The sequence below is a fragment of the Salmo salar genome, chromosome ssa28 (genome assembly GCF_905237065.1).
Source record: "Salmo salar chromosome ssa28, Ssal_v3.1, whole genome shotgun sequence".
NCBI lineage: Eukaryota > Metazoa > Chordata > Actinopteri > Salmoniformes > Salmonidae > Salmo > Salmo salar.
Window position 1 is genome coordinate 32,388,220 of NC_059469.1, and position 18,761 is coordinate 32,406,980.

The following is an 18,761-nucleotide window of genomic DNA, read 5'->3' on the forward strand; positions in this document are numbered from 1 at the left end:
TATATATATATATATATATATATATATTTAATTAGCACAACTGAAAATTGTTGTTCTGATTAAAGAAGCAATAAAACTGGCCTTCTTTAGACTAGTTGAGTATCAGCATTTGTGGGTTCGATTACATGCTCAAAATGGCCAGAAACAAAGACCTTTCTTCTGAAACTTGTTAGTCTATTCTTGTTCTGAGAAATGAAGGCTATTCCATGTGAGAAGTTGCCAAGAAACTGAATATCTCGTACAACACTGTGTACTACTCCCTTCACAGGAGAGTGCAAACTGTCCTTAACCAGAAAATAAAAAAATAATTAAATAAAAGAGTGGGAGGTCCCGGTGCACAACTGAGCAAGAGGACAAGTATATTAGAGTGTCTCGTTTGAGAAACAGATGCCTCACAAGTCCTCAACTGGCAGCTTCATTAAATAGTACCAGCAAAACACCAGTCTCAACGTCAACAGTGACGAGGTGACTCCGGGATGCTGACCTTCTAGGCAGAGTTCCTCTGTCCACTGTCTGTTCTTTTGCCCATCTTAATCTTTTTTTATTGGCCAGACTGAGGTATGGCTTTTTCCATTGCAACTCTGCCATAACCCCACCAAGGGGACACTCTGTTCACAACTTTGATCCATACACGTGGGTCAGCGGTTGTGAGGTCGGTTTGACGAACTGCCATGTTGCAGGAGGCTTTATGGTAGAGAAATGAATTCAATTATCTGGCAACAGCTCTGGTGGATATTCCTGCAGTCATCATGCCAATTGCACACTCCCCCACAACTTCAGACATCTGTGGCATTGTGTTATGTGACAAAACTGCACATTTTAGTGGCCTTTTATTGTAACCAGCACAAGGTGCACCTGTGTAATGATCGTGCTGTTTAATCAGCTTCTTGATATGCCACACCTGTCAGGTGGATGGATTATCTTGGCAAAGGAGAAATGCTCACTAACAGGGATGTAAACACATTTGTGCACAACATTTGAGAGAAATAAGCTTCTTGTGTGTATGGAACATTTCTGTAAACTTATATTTTAGCTCATGAAACATGGGACCAACACTTTACATGTGGTGTATGCATTTTTGTTCAGTGTAGATAGAATGATCTGATTAAGTCTGATAAAAATACTGCTCCTGCAATGGCAGCACTTCATCAATACCCATTCCCCATTGGAAGTGAACCTACTGCCATCCTGTGGTTAACTAATCTTACTACATCTACAACTCACTAACAAACCATTGGACTGACTCCAGAGTGCAGAACACTCACCTGCGGGGGTTCGTAGATGGCAGCGACCTCAGCTCTGATGGCCAGAGGGATGTCTTTGTGCTCCGTGTACCTGCCGTACAGGTAGCCCATCCTCTGGCTGCCCGTCTTCCTCCAGAAGTCCAGGAAACGGTCTGCGATGGTGTGGTTCTCAAACATGATGTTGTCTATATGTCTGTATTTCTGTTGGCAGGGATGAGGCAGGTTATTAAATCAACATCTCCACTAGGAATGAGTAGAGGTTGAGAAACCTCTTGAGGTGCATTTGAATAGGTTACAGTGGATTCCTCTCCTCATGTCCTTTTCTAATCTGAACTGATGTGACAGAAGTGGACACGTGAAAAAGTGAAAACAAAAAGCCTTGTAAGTACCAATCCATCATATTGCCTTGTTATCACCCATCCTGTGAGACCCAATGACTAAATGAAGCCAAGGAAACAAGGAGGAGCTACTCTAGAAAAGGGTTTGCCAAACTCAGTCCTGCCCCACCCCCCTCTCCAGGGACACACTTTGGTTTTTGCCCTAGCACTACACCGATCATTCAAATAATCAAAGCTCAATGAGTTGGTTCTTTTAAAAATCAGCAGCGTAGTGCTAGTGCAAAACAAATTAAAAATGAAACATGCGCCCAGGGGGGGGGCCCCAGGACCGAGTTTGGGAAACCCTGCTTGAGACTTCCCGAGATGGACCCTTAGCAGTAAAGAGGAGTATTGAGATGGACCCTTGGCAGTAAAGAGGAGTATTGAGATGGACCCTTGGCAGTAAAGAGGAGTATTGAGATGGACCCTTGGCAGTAAAGAGGAGTATTGAGATGGACCCTTGGCAGTAAAGTGGAGAGAGTTATAGGGTGTACTTGTCTATTGAGGGTGATGGCGCTGGGCTGGCACTTTGTGCAGATCCCCTCTGGCCAGGGGGGGTGGCCCTCGCAGCCCGACTTGATCTTACAGCTGATGTTCTCCAGGGCCACAAACTTCCCTCTGTAGAGGAACATAAAGACAAACAGCTTGTAGATGTGGCCAATCCTCCTGCTAGAAAAGAGCAGAGTATACAGAGTGTATATTCTATTGATGTTGTCATGACAAACATGTTGCCAAGACAATACAGACAGATCTGGAACCTGGTGCCACTCACTTGTCAGCGCCTCCTGTCAGTTTGCGGATGTAGGCATGGAATGACATGTGCTTGACAGGTGGCTCTAGATGACTCAAGTACTCCTCGTCAAAAGGCTGGCAGATAGAAAACAATTAAACTCACAGCAAAGTTGACACGTAAAACAATTTGAAAGAAGAACAGTAAATTGTTGGAATGAAGGAGGAAAGAGCACTTACCTCTAGGGGCACACAGTGCACGCACTTTCCCATAGATCCATGTCGACACCTGAAACAACTGAACCATTACACTGATACAATTGAATGGCTTAATACAATTACATAACTAGCTGGCAACAGTCTCTCTTATGCCTGTGGATCTCTGTTCCTATAAATTATGTATATTCATATCTTACAGCTGTGGATCTCTGTTCCTATAGAGCTTTATGTATATTAATATCTTGGACCGATGTGGACCGATGCTCCTGTTAGGGGTGTGAACGTTTAAACTAAATTAATTCCTTAACGTTAAGAAAAACAATGTATCTCCACAAAATTCAAATCACAATGCAGTTATAAAAACAAAAACTAACAGCTGCTGATTATTATTAACATAGAAAGGAAAACCTTGAACAAATAAGCCCCCGTGGCCTTGCTAACGTCACAGCGCAGCCCCCGTGGCCTTGCTAACGTCACAGCGCAGCCCCCGTGGCCTTGCTAACGTCACAGCGCAGCCCCCGTGGCCTTGCTAACGTCACAGCGCAGCCCCCGTGGCCTTGCTAACGTCACAGCGCAGCCCCCGTGGCCTTGCTAACGTCACAGCGCAGCCCCCGTGGCCTTGCTAACGTCACAGCGCAGCCCCCGTGGCCTTGCTAACGTCACAGCGCAGCCCCCGTGGCCTTGCTAACGTCACAGCACAGCCACGTGCTTCTACAGCTGCATTGCTTGCTCTTTGGGGTTTTACACTGGGTTTCCGTATAAGCACTTCGTAACAACTGCTGGTGTAAAAGGGGCTTTATAAATACATTTGATTAATTAATTGATGCATCTTTCACATTTTTGGTCACGGATATAAAGCGCGAGGTACGTCATCACTAACACCCGACTACAGAAATGATTGCAGTTGATATGCAGGCAGGCATTGTCAACGGCCTAGCTAATTTCCCCCCAAACTTCGGACACTCTAGCGGTTGGAGGACTAACTCACCTCGAGCTCAACATTTAAATGGACTGGAAAATAACGGAACGTTTTGCGACTAAAGACAACCTTCTAGCTAGCTGACCACCTATTGTCATTGCAGTTTATGTAACGTAGGTTAGGTTGAGAGTAATAAAAAAATAATAAAAAAAGATACATACATATACACATGTTCAAAAGTCTGGGGTCACTTGTTTTTGAAAGAAAAGCTAATTTTTTAGACCATTAAAATATCAAATTGATCAGAAATACAGTGTAGACATGGTTAAGATTGTAAATGACTATTGTAGCTGGAAACGGCAGATTTTTTATGGAATATCTACATAGGCGTACAGAGGACCATTATCAGCAACCATCACTCCTGTGTTCCAATGGCACGTTGTGTTAGCTAATCCAAGTTTATCATTTAAAAGGTTAGTTGATCATTAGAAAACCCCTTTGCAATTATATTAGCACAGCTGAAAACTGTTGTCCTGAGTTAAAGAAGCAATAAAACTGGCCTTCTTTAGACTATTAGAGTATTTGGAGCATCAGCATTTGTGGGTTTGATTACAGGCTCAAAATGGCCAGAAACAAAGAACTTAGAAATTGTCTCTAACCAGAATAGAATGAGTGGGAGGCCCCGGTGCACAACTGAGCAAGAGGACAAGTACATTAGAGTGTCTCGTTTGAGAAACAGACGCCTCAAGTCCTCAACTGGCAGCTTCATTAAATAGTATTCGCAAAACACCAGTCTCAACGTCAACAGTGAAGAGGCGACTCCGGGATGCTGATCTTCTAGGCAGAGTTGCAAAGAAAAAGCCATCTCTCAGACTGGCCAATAAAAAGAAAAGATTAAGATGGGCAAAAGGACAGACACTGGACAGAGGAACTCTGCCTAGAAGGCCAACATCCCGGAGTCGCCTCTTCACTGTTGACGTTGAGACTAGCGAGATCTATATTGACATCAAGTGTTTAAAAATCAAAGAAAAAAAGATTGCAGAATGTCAGCTAAAATGCATCTGCTTTTAGCTTCTCCCACTACCATATTTGGTAGTGAGTGGAAACGCCAGGCGGATGCTTCACATTTATACATCCGGTGAAATATCTGTCTCATTGTTCTAGCTGTGCCTACAGGTAACAGCATTAGAACGTTAAAATACTTCCCTTTTTAACCAGTAGGCCTAAAACGCCGGATTTGATGCGTTTTCTTTTTCCCTGTTCGATTAGTGAGCTTAAAAATAGATGGGCAGGCTTTTGTTAAAACATGAAACCAAAGTAGGCCCCTAGGATAATGAATAAGCAACTTGCCTTCCTTAAAACAATGTTGTTGTTGCATATTTCAGTCTGGAACCTGGGGGAGTGGAACCTATTCTGAAAAGGCACACCGTAGCAGTTCGCCAAAAAAAAGCCTAATCTATTACTCCAAAACTGCAGCTTGTGGTTGGAACACACACACACACACACTTCCCTACTTTAACCAACCAGCCCATTTTGAATTTGTGATCAAGCGGACTTTATTTGGCAAGGAATGAACCCCTTCTACAGATGATGTTAGTGTATCCCATCAGTTAGATAGGCAATCATTTCTGTATGCCTAATGGGAGTGGAGCGTGGATGTGTAGAAGGAGCGTCAGATTGAAGATGAGTGAGAGACACGTAAGGGAGGGAAAAGGAGAAATGTAAGGAGAAGAACTGTGATCATCACATGGCTAGGTATCTTTTTTTGTTTTGAGACCCTAAACTGCAATACACAAGTAACACTCGAGTCAAATGTGAATTAACAGTCGTCTTCGGGACAAAAATGTCACTCGCCCAAAGCAGATTCCAGATGCCTAAGGCTACTATATATGACTGTGGTAGGCTTGGGCGAAATACCGCTTATACCGGGGCATTTTGAAATACCGACGGCCACTGCTTTTAACTATAAGTATACCTAAATCATATCCAGCTCATGATAAGTGGCTAGATGTCAAGATCTTCTTGGTTACAGCAGAGACCCCCATCCTGGATTAAAATCCCAGTTGCTTAAAATAGTTTGGTGCATCAAATAGCACCTGCTAAATTTGAGATTCTTCAAAATAGCCATTGACAGCTTTGCACACTCTTGGCATTCTCTTAACCAACTTCACCTGGAATGCTTTTCCAAAAGTCTTGGAGTTCCCACATATGCTGAGCACTTGTTGGCTGCTTTTCCATCTTAATTGGGTTGAGGTCAGATGATTGTGGAGGCCAGGTCATCTGATGCAGCACTCCATCACTCTCCTTCTTGGTCAAATAGCCCTTACACAGCCCGGAGTTGTGTTGGATCATTGTCCAATTGAAAAACAAATGATAGTCCCACTACGCGCAAACCAGATGGGATGGCGTTTCACTGCGGAATGCTGTGGTAGACATGCTGGTTAAGTGTGACCTTGAATTCTAAATAAAAGCAAAGCCCCCCCCACACCATCACACCTCCTCATCCATGCTTCACGGTGGGAACGACACATGCACAGTTCACCTACCCTGTGTCTCACAAAGACATGGCGGTTGGAACCAAAAATCTCAAATTTGGACTCATCAGACCAAAGGACAGATTTCCACCGGTCTATTGTCTATTGCTCGTGTTTCTTGGCACAAGCAAGTATTTTATTGGCGCCCTTGCTCTCTCTGCCTGGCTGGTTCCCCTCTCTCCACTGGGATTCTCTGCCTCTAACCCTATTACAGGGGCTGAGTCACTGGCTTACTGGTGTTCTTCCATGCCGTCCCTGGGAGGGGTGCGTCACTTGAGTGGGTTGAGTCACTGACGTGGTCTTCCTGTCTGGGTTGGCGCCCCACCTTGGGTTGTGCCGTGGCAGAGATCTTTGTGGGCTATACTCGGCCTTGTCTCAGGATGGTAAGTTGGTGGTTGGAGATATCCCTCCAGTGGTGTGGGGGCTGTGCTTTGGCAAAGTGGGTGGGGTTATATCCTGCCTGTTTGGCCCTGTCCGGGGGTATCATCGGATGGAGCCACAGTGTCTCCTGACCCCTCCTGTCTCAGCCTCCAGTATTTATGCTGCAGTAGTTTGTGTGTCGGGGGGCTAGGGTCAGTCTGTTACATCTGGAGTATTTCTCTTGTCTTATCCGGTGTCCTGTGTAAATTTAAATATGCTCTCTCTAATTCTCTCGGAGGACCTGAGCCCTAGGAGCATGCCTCAGGACTACCTGGCATGATGACTCCTTGCTGTCCCCAGTCTACCTGGCCATGCTGCTGCTCCAGTTTCAAATGTTCTGCCTGCGGCTATGGAACCCTGACCTGTTCACCGGACATGCTCCCTGTCCCAGACCTGCTGTTTTCAACTCTCTAGAGACAGCAGGAGCGGTAGAGATACTCTCAATGGTCGGCTATGAAAAAGCCAACTGACACTTACTCTGGAGTTGCTGACCTGTTGCACCCTCGACAACTACTGTGATTATTATTATTTGACCATGCTGGTAATTTATGAACATTTGAACATCTTGGCCATGTACTGTTATAATCTCAACCCGGCACAGCCAGAAGAGGACTGGCCACCCCTCATAGCCTGGTTCCTCTCTTGGTTTCTTCCTAGGTTTTGGCCTTTCTAGGGAGTTTTTCCTAGCCACTGTGCTTCTACACCTGCATTGCTTGCTATTTGGGGTTTTAGGCTGGGTTTCTGTACAGCACTTTGAGATATCAGCTGATGTAAGAAGGGCTATATAAATACATTTGTTTTGATTAGTAGTGGTTTCTTTGCAGCAATTCGACCATGATTGCCTGATTTACACAGTTTCCTCTAAACAATTGATGTTGAGATGTGTGTTACTTGAAATCTGAAGCATTTATTTGGCCTGCAACTTCTGAGGCTGGTAACTAATGAACTTATCCTTTGCAGCAGAGTTAACTCTGGGTCTTCCTTTCCCATGGCAATCCTCATGAGAGCCAGTGTCATCATAACGCTTGATGTGATGGTTTTTGCAACTGCACTTGAAGAAACTTTCAAAGCTCTTGACGTTTTCCAGATTGACTGACCTTCATGTTTTAAAGTAATGATGGACTGTTCTTGCCATAATATGGACTTGGTCTTTTACCAAATAGGGCTACCTTCTGTATACCACAACTGATTGGCTCATAACGCATTATTAAGGAAAGAAATTCCACAAATTAACAAGGGACACCTGTTAATTGAAATGCATTCCAGGTGACTACCTCATGAAGCTGGTTGAGAGAATACCAAGGTGTCCAAAGCTGTCATCAAGGCAAAGGGTGGCTACTTTGAAGAATCTCAAATATATTTGGATTTTTTTTTAAACCCTTTTTGGTTACTACATGATTCCATGTGTTATTTCATAGTTGTGACCTCTTCACTATAATTCTACAATGCAGAAAATATTAAAAATAAAGAAAAACCCTGGAATGAGTAGGTGTATCCAAACTTGTGACAGGTATTATATATAAATCTTACAGCTGTGGATCACCGTTCTTCTAGATCATTGCTTAAATACAACATATAGAAAGTAAAATAAAAGCTCTTACAGCTGTGGATCTTTGTTCCTGTAGATCTTTCCCTCCTGCTTGGCCAGGTACTGGTCGATCTCGTCCTCGGAGATGTGGGGAGCCGAGTGAGAGCGTGACATCACGGACGATGAAGAAGAGGACGAATGGGAGGTAGAGGGTAGTGATGACGAGTGAGGCGTGGCCACGTCCATGGTCTCTCCTGCTGGTCCTGGGGAGCCCGAGGGGTACAGGTAGAGCATGTCTCCATGTCTAGAGGGAGGGAAGAATTACACACATTAAATTCACCCACACACACAATGAGCATAATGACAATCCAAGGTAAAATGCTGAAGTGACGATATTGATGACAACATGTTGTAGCTCGCTAAATGGAGCAGTCTAACGACTAGTGATCCATGTGTGTAATAGGTCTAATAGTAACAATTCAATGTTGCTCCTAACTCACTTGATCTTCAGCAGGCTGAGGGTCTTATTCTGGGACTGGATCTCGTCAGTCTTGTTACGGTTCAGGAAGATGGTGAAGCCATTGGAGGGGAAGCCAAACTCTTTGCCCACCTGACAGTAGAAACAGAGTAATGACGATTAGTCCTGTCTCGCTTGCCAGACTCATGGCACGGCTGTGGGAAGAGACTAGATAACAATGAGCTTTAGTTGAGGGTTAAGTAGGGCCACTTGTCTCCTGGAGCATGGTACATCCAGACTGTAGTATAAAGTAAAGTGTCTAATTGTCTATTAAAAGCCCATGAACTAAGAAAAAAAAAAGGGTCAACATAAAGACCGCAAGAAATCTGGTTGTGTAGAACGCTCATGTCTCGCTAATCCTTCTATCAACTGTGTGTTTAACAAAGAGTGTTCACTCCACTTATTTCCACTACCCATTAAACTGTCAAAGTGGATTACCAAACAGCAGGCTGACAGAGGAGAAAGTAAGACTGTCAGAGTCTATGGTCATTATCATAGAGACATCCAAGATTTAATAATAGGAGTCCTCTGAGCCTAAGTGAGCTTTCTTGCATTTAATCAAATCCATAATGCTTTAGTGGTGCAAAGAAAGTCAACTGTTGTACTGTAGGTCACATCTCAACAACAAAGGATAAGTCATAATTCCAAGAGATCAGCAGGTAAAAAAATGAATGACTGAGGATGTCCATGTTGTCAAACTGGAAGGTTAAAGCAAGTGTCACTAAGCAGGTTTCAATCCAACTTTTTTATTTCAGTAAAGTACACACACAAAAGTATGTGGACACCCCTTCAAATGAGTGGTTCAGCTATTTCAGCCACACACATCGCCATAGACAAACATTGGCAGTAGAATGGCCTAACAGATGTGCTCAGTGAATTGGTGGGGCAGGAATTCCAGTCTGGGGCTGTTTTTCATGGTTAGGGCTATGCCCCTTAGTCCTAGTGAAGGGAAATCTTAATGCTACAGCAAACAATGACATTCTAGACGATTCTGTGCATCCAACTTTGTGGCAATTCTACAAATTAACTTAAGGCACACCGGTTAATTGAAATGCATTCCAGGTGACTACCTCATGAAGCTGGTTGAGAGAATGCCAAGCGTGTACATATCTGTCATCAAGGCAAAGGGTGGCTACTTTGAAGAATCTCAAATATATTTTGATTTGTTTAACCATTTTTTGGTTACTACATGATTCCATGTGTTAATTCATAGTTTTAATGTCTTCACTATTATTATACAATGTAGAAAATAGTAAAAACCCTTTCATGAGTAGGTGTTCTAAAAATGTTTGACCGGTTGTGTGTGTGTGTGTGTGTGTGTGTGTGTGTATGTTCCGTGTAGTGAATACGTTATTCAATGAGCTAATAGCAGAAAGGACCCCCCAAGAAATTCAGAAAAATACCAAACAAAAAGATACCTTGAGGGGTCATATAATTCTAAATCAAATAGCAAAATGATCCTTGGTATAATCTTGTTAAACAATTCCATATAGCTTCCTGGACCCACGCCCTCCCCACCCAGCTTAGACTCTTATGGGTTAATAAAGGCCTCTCTGAGCTCTTCATGCAACTCTCTATTTCCATCTCTCCCCATCACTGACTAAGTGACTGTACATCTGAGGCCAGGGAATAAAAAAAAATACCCTCATTGATCTGCAACACATTTCTTTTTTTAACTGAAAGACATGCATTTTTAATAGGGCACTGCCGCAGGCAACCCTTCTCCACGGTGACCGAAACAGTCGGCCACTCCTGATTCAGCCATTGATGTGGAAATTAGACTCCCACTTAAGATTTCCTACCCAATACTGTCTCGCAGTCGCTGAGGTCCAGTTGTACCCAAGGCGTTGCACATATTTTACTGTCATTATCGAAATGCTGCTAAGCCACAGTTAGACATTCATATCCATCTCATCCAAACACAATCTGGCTAGATGAAGTGGATTCGGAATGGAAAACCCTTACTGGAAGGTAGCTAGGTACTCCCAAGTGGTTTTATCCTGGCAGGATAGCAAGCAGCTGCTGTGGTTAATCTATTGATAGCGCGTTGTTTAAAAACATTGCATTGCACACCATTCTCTCCCCACATAACTCACAGCTTTCCCTACAGACACACACACAGGTCTCTGCTGAGCCATGCATCGGATCCATCAACAGTGGATCCCATTAACTGCACAGGCAAGGGGGGGTAAACACTGCAGAAATACCTTCGCTTTCCTGCAGAGCTGCCTGCTTCATACATAAATTAACAGAGGTTGTGCACAGGCTAGGCACAGGGAGATAAAGATGTATAAATGTCTATCTTCTGATAGTAGCTGGCCAATAGCACAGTTGGACAGAATGTGCTATGAATATGACAACAGAATGACAGAAAGAACCACAAGTTTCCCATGTGTTTGTGGGAAGTACTGTTTGTTGTACACGGCCCAACCATATAGCCTAGAGTACCACTGAGAGTCCATGTTTGTCTTCATATCATGCATCCATACTTTAATACCTTATTGAGGAAAGCGGCTGCTGTCTCCTTCTTGGTGGCTGGGATCTTCTTCATCCCGTTCGGGGACTGAACCCTGATGATCTGTAAATTAGGAAAAACATTACATTCTAAAAACCATGATATAGTATGTTGTTTCCTTGAATTTAGATTGCTTTACCAAACCAAATACATCCATTGGGGAAACCATATTGGTCATGACTCATTAGCTAATTTGATGAACCATGAGCTGGCTCGGCTACATTTATTGTTAACTGCAACCCAATGAAAACATGACACTGCTTGTTAGATTGTTCTGCTAGAGTCTCTTTCAGTGTCAGGTCGATGACAGTGCATAAATGTGGGTGGAGGCTCGTTGACACCATTGTCGTTTACCTTTATCATGACACACGGGGTCATAATTCACAAGCAATAACATGGTTGTGATAGTAAATTTACAGTAGCTAGTTTAGTTAGTTAGGAATTTTAATTGACATGAGCAGCATATATCATGCCATGGGCCAGTTAAAATACCAGTGACTGGTTTTCAGGTCATAAGCTAACTTAGTTGGATTGTTTTACCTCGAATGAGCGAAGATAACAACACTAGCTAAAGTTAGCTAGCCGATATTGTGGCTAACTAATGTTTGCTAAGTCAATTTTTCTGCCACAAGTTGAATACAAGCTAAAAACACTGACTTGATTGTATTGTTCCAAAGTTAGCCAACTGTTGTTTCTTTCCTGCAAAAAAAACTAGAGGCCAGGGTTATGTTGATAAAAACCAGTTAGCTTGCTAACCACAGGTACTGTATGTAGCTAAATAGCTAGTTAACAAAGTCAACAATGTCCCCAATGTCCCCTTTCTCAAAGTGAACGTCCACGCATTTTTTAAATCCAATAACGTTACAGAGATAACGTTATTAAAGTTAATATACTATGTACTTGCTAATTAAATAAGATAGTTTAACTGAAAACGACCGCACATACGGGCACATTTTAATTCAAACATTTCTGACTAGCTAAGCTTGCTAACAGTGAGTTAGCAGTTATCTAGGCCCTGTCATTCTAGTACTGACGCTAGCAAGTGGCTAATTCTGCTGCCTCATCACTCCGATAATCAGACTTCGGTAACGTTAGCTAGCGAAGTTAGCTACCTAGCCGGCTAACAATCCACAATATTTTATCAGTAACTACAATGTGTTGTCACACTTACAATATTTTCTGCCATGATGTTCGGGTTTGTGCTCCCGATGTATTTCGCTGTGTAACAAACTAGAACGATGTCAGAGATTAAAAATTGACTGACTGGACAGAGTCAACGAAACTCCATCCCACAATTCAAACACCGGGCGTTACACGCTAACAAGTCCGTACACGAGTGTCCCTCCTCATCAATTGCCCGAGTGAAACAATCAATATAAAATATTTCCGCCACTTTATTTTTAGCAGGATTTCCCGTTTATTATGCCCTCGATAAAGTAACCACCTTTAATTTAAATGAAATGATAACAAAAAATACGAGTAATTTGTTGGCTGTTGTTGAAATTGACGAGCCCTACACTTTTTGTGGGAGCCATTTCGGCCTGCTTTACTGTGCTCGTTAGAGAAAAGAGGAAGCGGCGAAGTGAGAGGGACGTCACTACTTACAAAAAGTCATAATTATGGCTAAACCGCGCCTATTTACACAATGTATCTTTTTTAAATCGGATTTTAAAACTAACCCTGAACTTTAACGTTATCACACTGCTAACATTATGTCAAATGAAATTTTATTGGTCACATACACATGTTTAGCAGATGTTATTGCGGGTGTTGCGAAATGCTTGTGTTTCTAGCTCCAACAGTGCAGTAATATCTAACAATTTCACAACAATACACACAATACACACAAATTGAAAGTAAAGGAATGGAGTTAAGAATATATCAATATTTGGACAAGCAATGTCAGAGCGGCATAGACTAAAATACAGTAGAATAGAATATAATTCAGTATATACATGAGATGAGTTGTTCAAAGTATGTAAACATTATTAAAGTGACTAGTGATCCAATGATTTAAGTGGCCAGTGATTTCAAGTCTATGTATATAGGGCAGCAGCCTCTAAGGTGCTAGTGATGGCTATTTAACAGTCTGATGGCCTTGAAATAGAAGCTGTTTTTCAGTCTTTCTGTCCCAGCTTCGATGCACCTGTACTGACCTCGCCTTCTGGATTATTTTTTATTTTATTTAACTTTTATTTAACTAGGCAAGTCAGTTAAGAATAAATTCTTATTTACAATGATGGCCTACCCCGGCTAAACCCGGACGATGCTGGGCCAATAGTGTGCCCCCCTATGGTACTCCCAATCATGGCCGGATGTGTGCAGCCTGGATTCGAACCAGGTACTGCAGTGATGCCTCTTGCACTAAGATGCAGTGGGGTGAACAGGCAGTGGCTCGGGTGGTTGTTGTCCTTGATTATTTTTTGGGCCTTTTTACCCACTATGAATGATTTATATTATGAGATGATGCAGAGATAATGAAGAGGAAAGATTGTCTTCTACATGAGTACACAACTACAAACTGCAGCGCACAACTACAAAATACAGTGAACATAATGAAAAGACAAGCATGCAGCATAAACACAATACACACAGGACACAATGCCAACATGCGATGGACAAAGTAAAAGACAGAACATGCAATCATATAATACATACATCTATGAACGATATATGCTATTAAAATGGAACTGGCCATACGGGTACATTGATCTCTGGAAATATGATTCAATGAAATATACAATTGAAATTAATATGAAACTACTATGAAACACAAGAAAACAAAATGATGGTAAGCGTGATAATGAAAAGAATGAGATGAATGAAATAGAGATGACATGCCCAACTATATAATATGTCAAAGAGACGTCAACATGAGCATTGGGGAAGATGAGAAACCTACAAAAAAGAAGCACAACAACAACACGAGACATCACCAACTACTACTGCCCAATCACAGCATGGTACGTTATCAGGTGACAATCACATTTGGAATCGAGTTTGACATCTGAGATTTGTGGGTAATCTGCGCAGTGACTGTCAGTGCCACCTACATCCATTGTAGTATTGTTGCACACACATTAATCTCCAATCTATGTCAGTGGAGACTGGCGGGAGCAGCTATAGGAAGATGGGCTCATTGTAAATGAATGGAATGGTATCAACCACATCAAACATACGGGAACCACATGTTCGACTCTGTTTCATTTATTCCATTTCAGCCATGACAATGAGCCCATCCTCCTACAGCTCATCCCACCAGCCTCCACTGTCCCATGTATATCATGCTGCTTGGGGTAAAACTAAAGGCAGCAAAAGCCAAAATTCCCAATGACAAGGTGTTTTTTCCAAGCCATTAAACAAGCTTATATCCCTGAATATACTTAGTTAGAATATACAGTACCAGTCAAAAGTTTGGACACACCTACTCATTCATGGGTTTTTCTTTATTTTTTATGTTACATATGGAATCATGTAGTAACCAAAAAAGTGTTAAACAAATCAAAATGTATTTTATATTTGAGATTCTTCAAAATAGCCACCCTTTGCCTTGATGACAGCTTTGCACTCTCTTGTTATTTCATAGTTTTGATGTCTTCCCTATTATTCTACAATGTAGAAAATAGTAAAAATAAAGAAAAACCCTGGAATGAGTAATTGTGTCCAAACTTTTGGTTGGTACTGTACATGTCATATAATAAAGATAGTCATAAATCCTTTATTATAAAAAATATAGAAAATCAGTGTAAGAAAAAGAGAAGTAAAGAGTATGCCAGTGTTAAACAGGATAGAATGTTATTATCGTGCTTCTGTTAAAGTGTGTGTGTGTGTAACACTAATGGATAGGTGAGGGAGGGGAAAAGGGGAGTGGGATGATGTAGCTTCATCCACATTGTCCCAGGGACAGATTCCAGATTAGCAATGACCAGCAGCTGTCTCATCTCTACAGGAGTCATGTTTTATATGTGTAATATTCAGCATAGATGGGCAGGCGTCTCTGATGAGTAGCAGAGGTGCCGAGGCACATGAAATGAGAACCCACCCATTTCACGAGTATGTCACTTGTTTGTCAACTCAAGGTTGAGGCTGCTTTGATTCGTAAGTGTCGTGTTCCGTGTGAAGGAGAGGATAGAAGAGAAGCGCGTGGCGATGGTGGAGGAGAGAAGGGCAAAATGGCTGCCGGTTGCTGCGATAGACAACGATACCAGAACAGAGTCCTAATCATGAGCAGACATTTTGTATGATGTGAACTTTGGCTGCAGAAACAAAACAAGAAACCAGTGAAAGATGGATACACTCTTAGAAAAAAAGTGTTCCAAAAGGGTTCTTTAGCCGTTCCCATAGGAGAAACATTTTTGGTTCCAGGTAGAACCCTTTTTGGTTCCAGGCAGAAGTAGAACCCTTTTGGGTTCAATGTGGAATACTCTATGGAAAGGGTTCTACATGAAACCCACAAGGGTTCTACCTGGAACTAAAAGGGTTTTACCCAGTAGCAAAAAGGGATCTACAAAGGGTTCTACAGCGGGGACAGCAGAAGAACCCTTTTAGGTTATAGATAAGAGTGTAGACGGTTCATTTTCTGTAACGCTTTCTTTATTTTTTTATTTTTTTGCAGACAATTCTTTGCTTTGGTTTATGTTTGATAGTTCTAATCAAACGCAGTGAGAGTGCTCGAGGCACATGCATGGTTTGAAGTAGATGGAGGTGGATGCAGAGGACTGTGGGATGGATGGTGAAGGTCTGGATGACTTAGATGATACCATATTTGGCCAGCTCGCTAAGCTCCAGGTGGTTGAAGGCCTCCCAGGGGCAGATTACTGTGATGTCTGCAGAGGAAACACACGTTACGTTCAGTAAAAGTCAGTAGGCCAAGCAAACCCTACAATATGGCTTTCTACAGTTTTTATGGAAGGCACAGGTAGAGTAGATGGACAGTAATAATGAACGTACCAGTGCCTAAGCCCTCCATTCCAGGGATATCATCGCCAAAGCTGTAAAGGAGACAGAGATCCTTTATTTACAATCAGACCTCATGAAAATGTCATTATGCACTTGTCGAATGCCTGTTTGAGACTAAGAAACCCAATGAAAGTGGCCTTACCCCTGGATTCCCTTCTTTGGGGGCTTGCTCTTGAACTGGCGAGTCTGCCTCTGCTTGAATTTAGGGGGTCCCTTACGTGGTGTTGCAGGGCCTCCAGTGACACGGGTGGCAGACTTGATCTCCAACTTGGGGACCTCGAGATTCATGGTTATTAGTTAGCTGATTGGTGTGTGCAGCTGGTTATGTGTTCAATCCCTCTCTGAAGTAAAGTCGTCTTGATGAAATCTCATCAACTGGGGAGAGAAACAGATTGTATTACACCCACATTTCATGATAGAGCTCACATTGTTATAGCTTGGTGTTTTATCAATTCGGTATTTACTGTTTGGAGTTGAGGTAAGAAATTCAGTATTGACCGTTTGGAGTATTGACTGGCTGCGTCACCTCTTGGTATGGCAACTGTATGGCATCCGACCACAAGGTGTTACAGAGGGTAGTGTGTTCGGCCCAGTACATCACTGGGGCCGAGCTCCCTGCCATCCAGGACCTCTATACCAGGAGGTGCCAGAGGAAGGCCCTAAAAATTGTCAAAGACTCCAGCCACCCAAGTCACAGTCTGTTCTCTCTGCTACCGAACGGCAAACAGTACTGAAGCACCAAGTCTGGGACCAAATGGCTCCTGAACAGTTTCTACCCCCAAGCAATAAGACTGCTAAACAGTTAATTAAACGGCTACCTGGACTTTCTGCATTTCACCCCTACCTACATGTACATATTACCTCAATCAATCACACCAACTACTTCATACCCCAGTACACTGACTCAGTACCGGTACTCCTTGTTTATAGCCTGTCAAAAGCCTGTCTATAGCCTCGTTATTGTTATTTTATTGTGTTACTATGTTATTTTGATCTATTTGTTCATTTTCTTACTTTTTAATTGCATTGTTGGGAAAGGGCTCGTAAGTAAGCATTTCAGCGTAATAATAAAATATAATTAAAAGACAAGTCCCTGGCCCTTAACTTTGTCTGACATATAGACCTCATCCTAATCCCCTTACTGATCGTATTGCCCTTGTAATTTAATGTCCAATGAATGTCTAGCTCGAATAACTAATGACCCAATTTCATCATGTAATCCCCAGTTCACGTAAATAAGCACCCCCCCTCCCTTTCCCACCACATCCTCCTTCCTCATTTCAAGCCAGTGGCCAGCCATCTACACTTGGGCTAATCTTATTAGTGCAAGGACAACACGGAGAATATGCCGAGCAGGCAGAAAGGGTCTAAAAGAACCAATCCTATTATCTACCCCTCATACAATGGTGTTCCTAAAGCTAACAAGGCTCTAGAATGTTTCTTACTGGGATCAGCTGTACATTATGTTTAACTCAACAGGAGGTCACTTTCAATGCACAATGATGCATTGAGCAGCAGTTGAGAAAATGAAATATGAAAATCAGCCATATTTCCATTCTCATTGACAATACAAGAATGTTCAGAAATGTGATTGATCTGGGTCTGTCGAATTTAAACTGCTACGTGTATCAGGAACATTTCACACATTAAACAGACCTCAAACTGAAAAATGTATCCACACTACAAAGTTATAAAGCAGTTCTCTCTAAATCCATTCAAGAAACTCCCAATATCAATATAACCGGTCAAAACTCTCTCCCTTCACACATTCCCTCTTTAACCACACGCATTCCCTCTTCAAGTGCCAACTATTCAGCAAGTAGTATACTTTCTTACTACTTGAAAAACTGCTCTCCCCTCCTCTCTTTTCTACGAGGTTCAACAGTACAGTTACAAAATCCATCACGTCCCTGTCATCATGGGCTATGTGTCTGAATGGATGGTGGGTGTACTCACCTGCTGCTTGGGTGAAGGCTAGCCAGAAGAGTGGGCGCTGAGCGCAGCTCTCTCTAGCAGATGTGTGGGTCTCTATGCTAGGTTGGCTCTGAGGGCCAGGCTGGGCTGACCGGACTTCTTATATTCCTCATGGCCCCTTTGCAGATTAGGAATGTCCCGCCTCCTATCACTGACCCCTTGTTATCGCGGCTCTAGCCTGAGGTGCGGTTCAGTGGGTGGGGGTCAGGGGGTGGGAGTCAGGGGGACCCTTGTGAAGGGTCGCAGAGCAGAAGAGGGGGTGAAGGGAGATGGATGGAAGTTAATTGGAGCGCTAAGGCAGCAATAACTTGAATGCATTTAGTGTTGATTGTATTCTAGCATGTTTTCCATACATGAAATCCAAGATGACACCTTCAATGGTCTTTTATCTACAGTCTTCAAAATCCTTCAAACTAAATGGAGACATAATAAGGGATACCACATTGCATGGAGGTGTGGATTAATCAACTGGATGAATGATGTCATCGTGGCACCCAGAACCAAATCAGTTCCTGGATTTAATGAGAAAACTGTCACGAGAGATTCTGAATTACGTAGCTAATAATACATTATTGACTTGGATGGTAATGAAGATTCTCCATATGTCCAGAACCTTCCAGTCCTATCCCTACTGACCAGAACCTTCCAGTCCTATCCCTACTGACCAGAACCTTCCAGTCCTATCCCTACTGACCAGAACCTTCCAGTCCTATACCTACTGACCAGAACCTTCCAGTCCTATCCCTACTGACCAGAACCTTCCAGTCCTATACCTACTGACCAGAACCTTCCAGTCCTATCCCTACTGACCAGAACCTTCCAGTCC

At 42.7% G+C, this 18,761-nt stretch overlaps 2 protein-coding genes across 3 annotated transcripts in view; both read right to left on the reverse strand.

The window, feature by feature from the left end:
• The window catches only part of LOC106589896 (nuclear protein localization protein 4 homolog), a 35,698-nt gene extending 23,202 nt beyond the window's left edge, over positions 1–12,496 (reverse strand). Inside the window, exons 1-8 of one of the 2 annotated variants that reach the window (XM_014180310.2) lie at positions 12,174–12,496; positions 10,985–11,065; positions 8,471–8,580; positions 8,044–8,274; positions 2,591–2,639; positions 2,394–2,488; positions 2,116–2,290; positions 1,266–1,445 (exon numbers count right to left, since the gene is read on the reverse strand). In XM_014180310.2, the coding sequence (XP_014035785.1) occupies positions 1,266–1,445; positions 2,116–2,290; positions 2,394–2,488; positions 2,591–2,639; positions 8,044–8,274; positions 8,471–8,580; positions 10,985–11,065; positions 12,174–12,188 (936 nt within the window). In that variant the 5' untranslated portion in view covers positions 12,189–12,496. The remainder of the gene's footprint in view (positions 1–1,265; positions 1,446–2,115; positions 2,291–2,393; positions 2,489–2,590; positions 2,640–8,043; positions 8,275–8,470; positions 8,581–10,984; positions 11,066–12,173) is intronic. The other variant, XM_014180312.2, reaches the window with a different exon arrangement.
• Positions 12,497–15,581: 3,085 nt separating this feature from the next.
• On the reverse strand, positions 15,582–17,998 carry cnrg (Retinal rod rhodopsin-sensitive cGMP 3,5-cyclic phosphodiesterase subunit gamma). Its single transcript, NM_001141834.2, has 4 exons — positions 17,918–17,998; positions 16,104–16,336; positions 15,953–15,993; positions 15,582–15,828 (listed from the first exon to the last, which is right to left on the reverse strand). Exons 2-4 carry the CDS (start codon positions 16,247–16,249, stop codon positions 15,752–15,754), a joined length of 264 nt encoding a protein of 87 aa, NP_001135306.1. The 5' UTR covers positions 16,250–16,336; positions 17,918–17,998; the 3' UTR covers positions 15,582–15,751.
• Between the last annotated feature and the right edge of the window lie 763 nt (positions 17,999–18,761).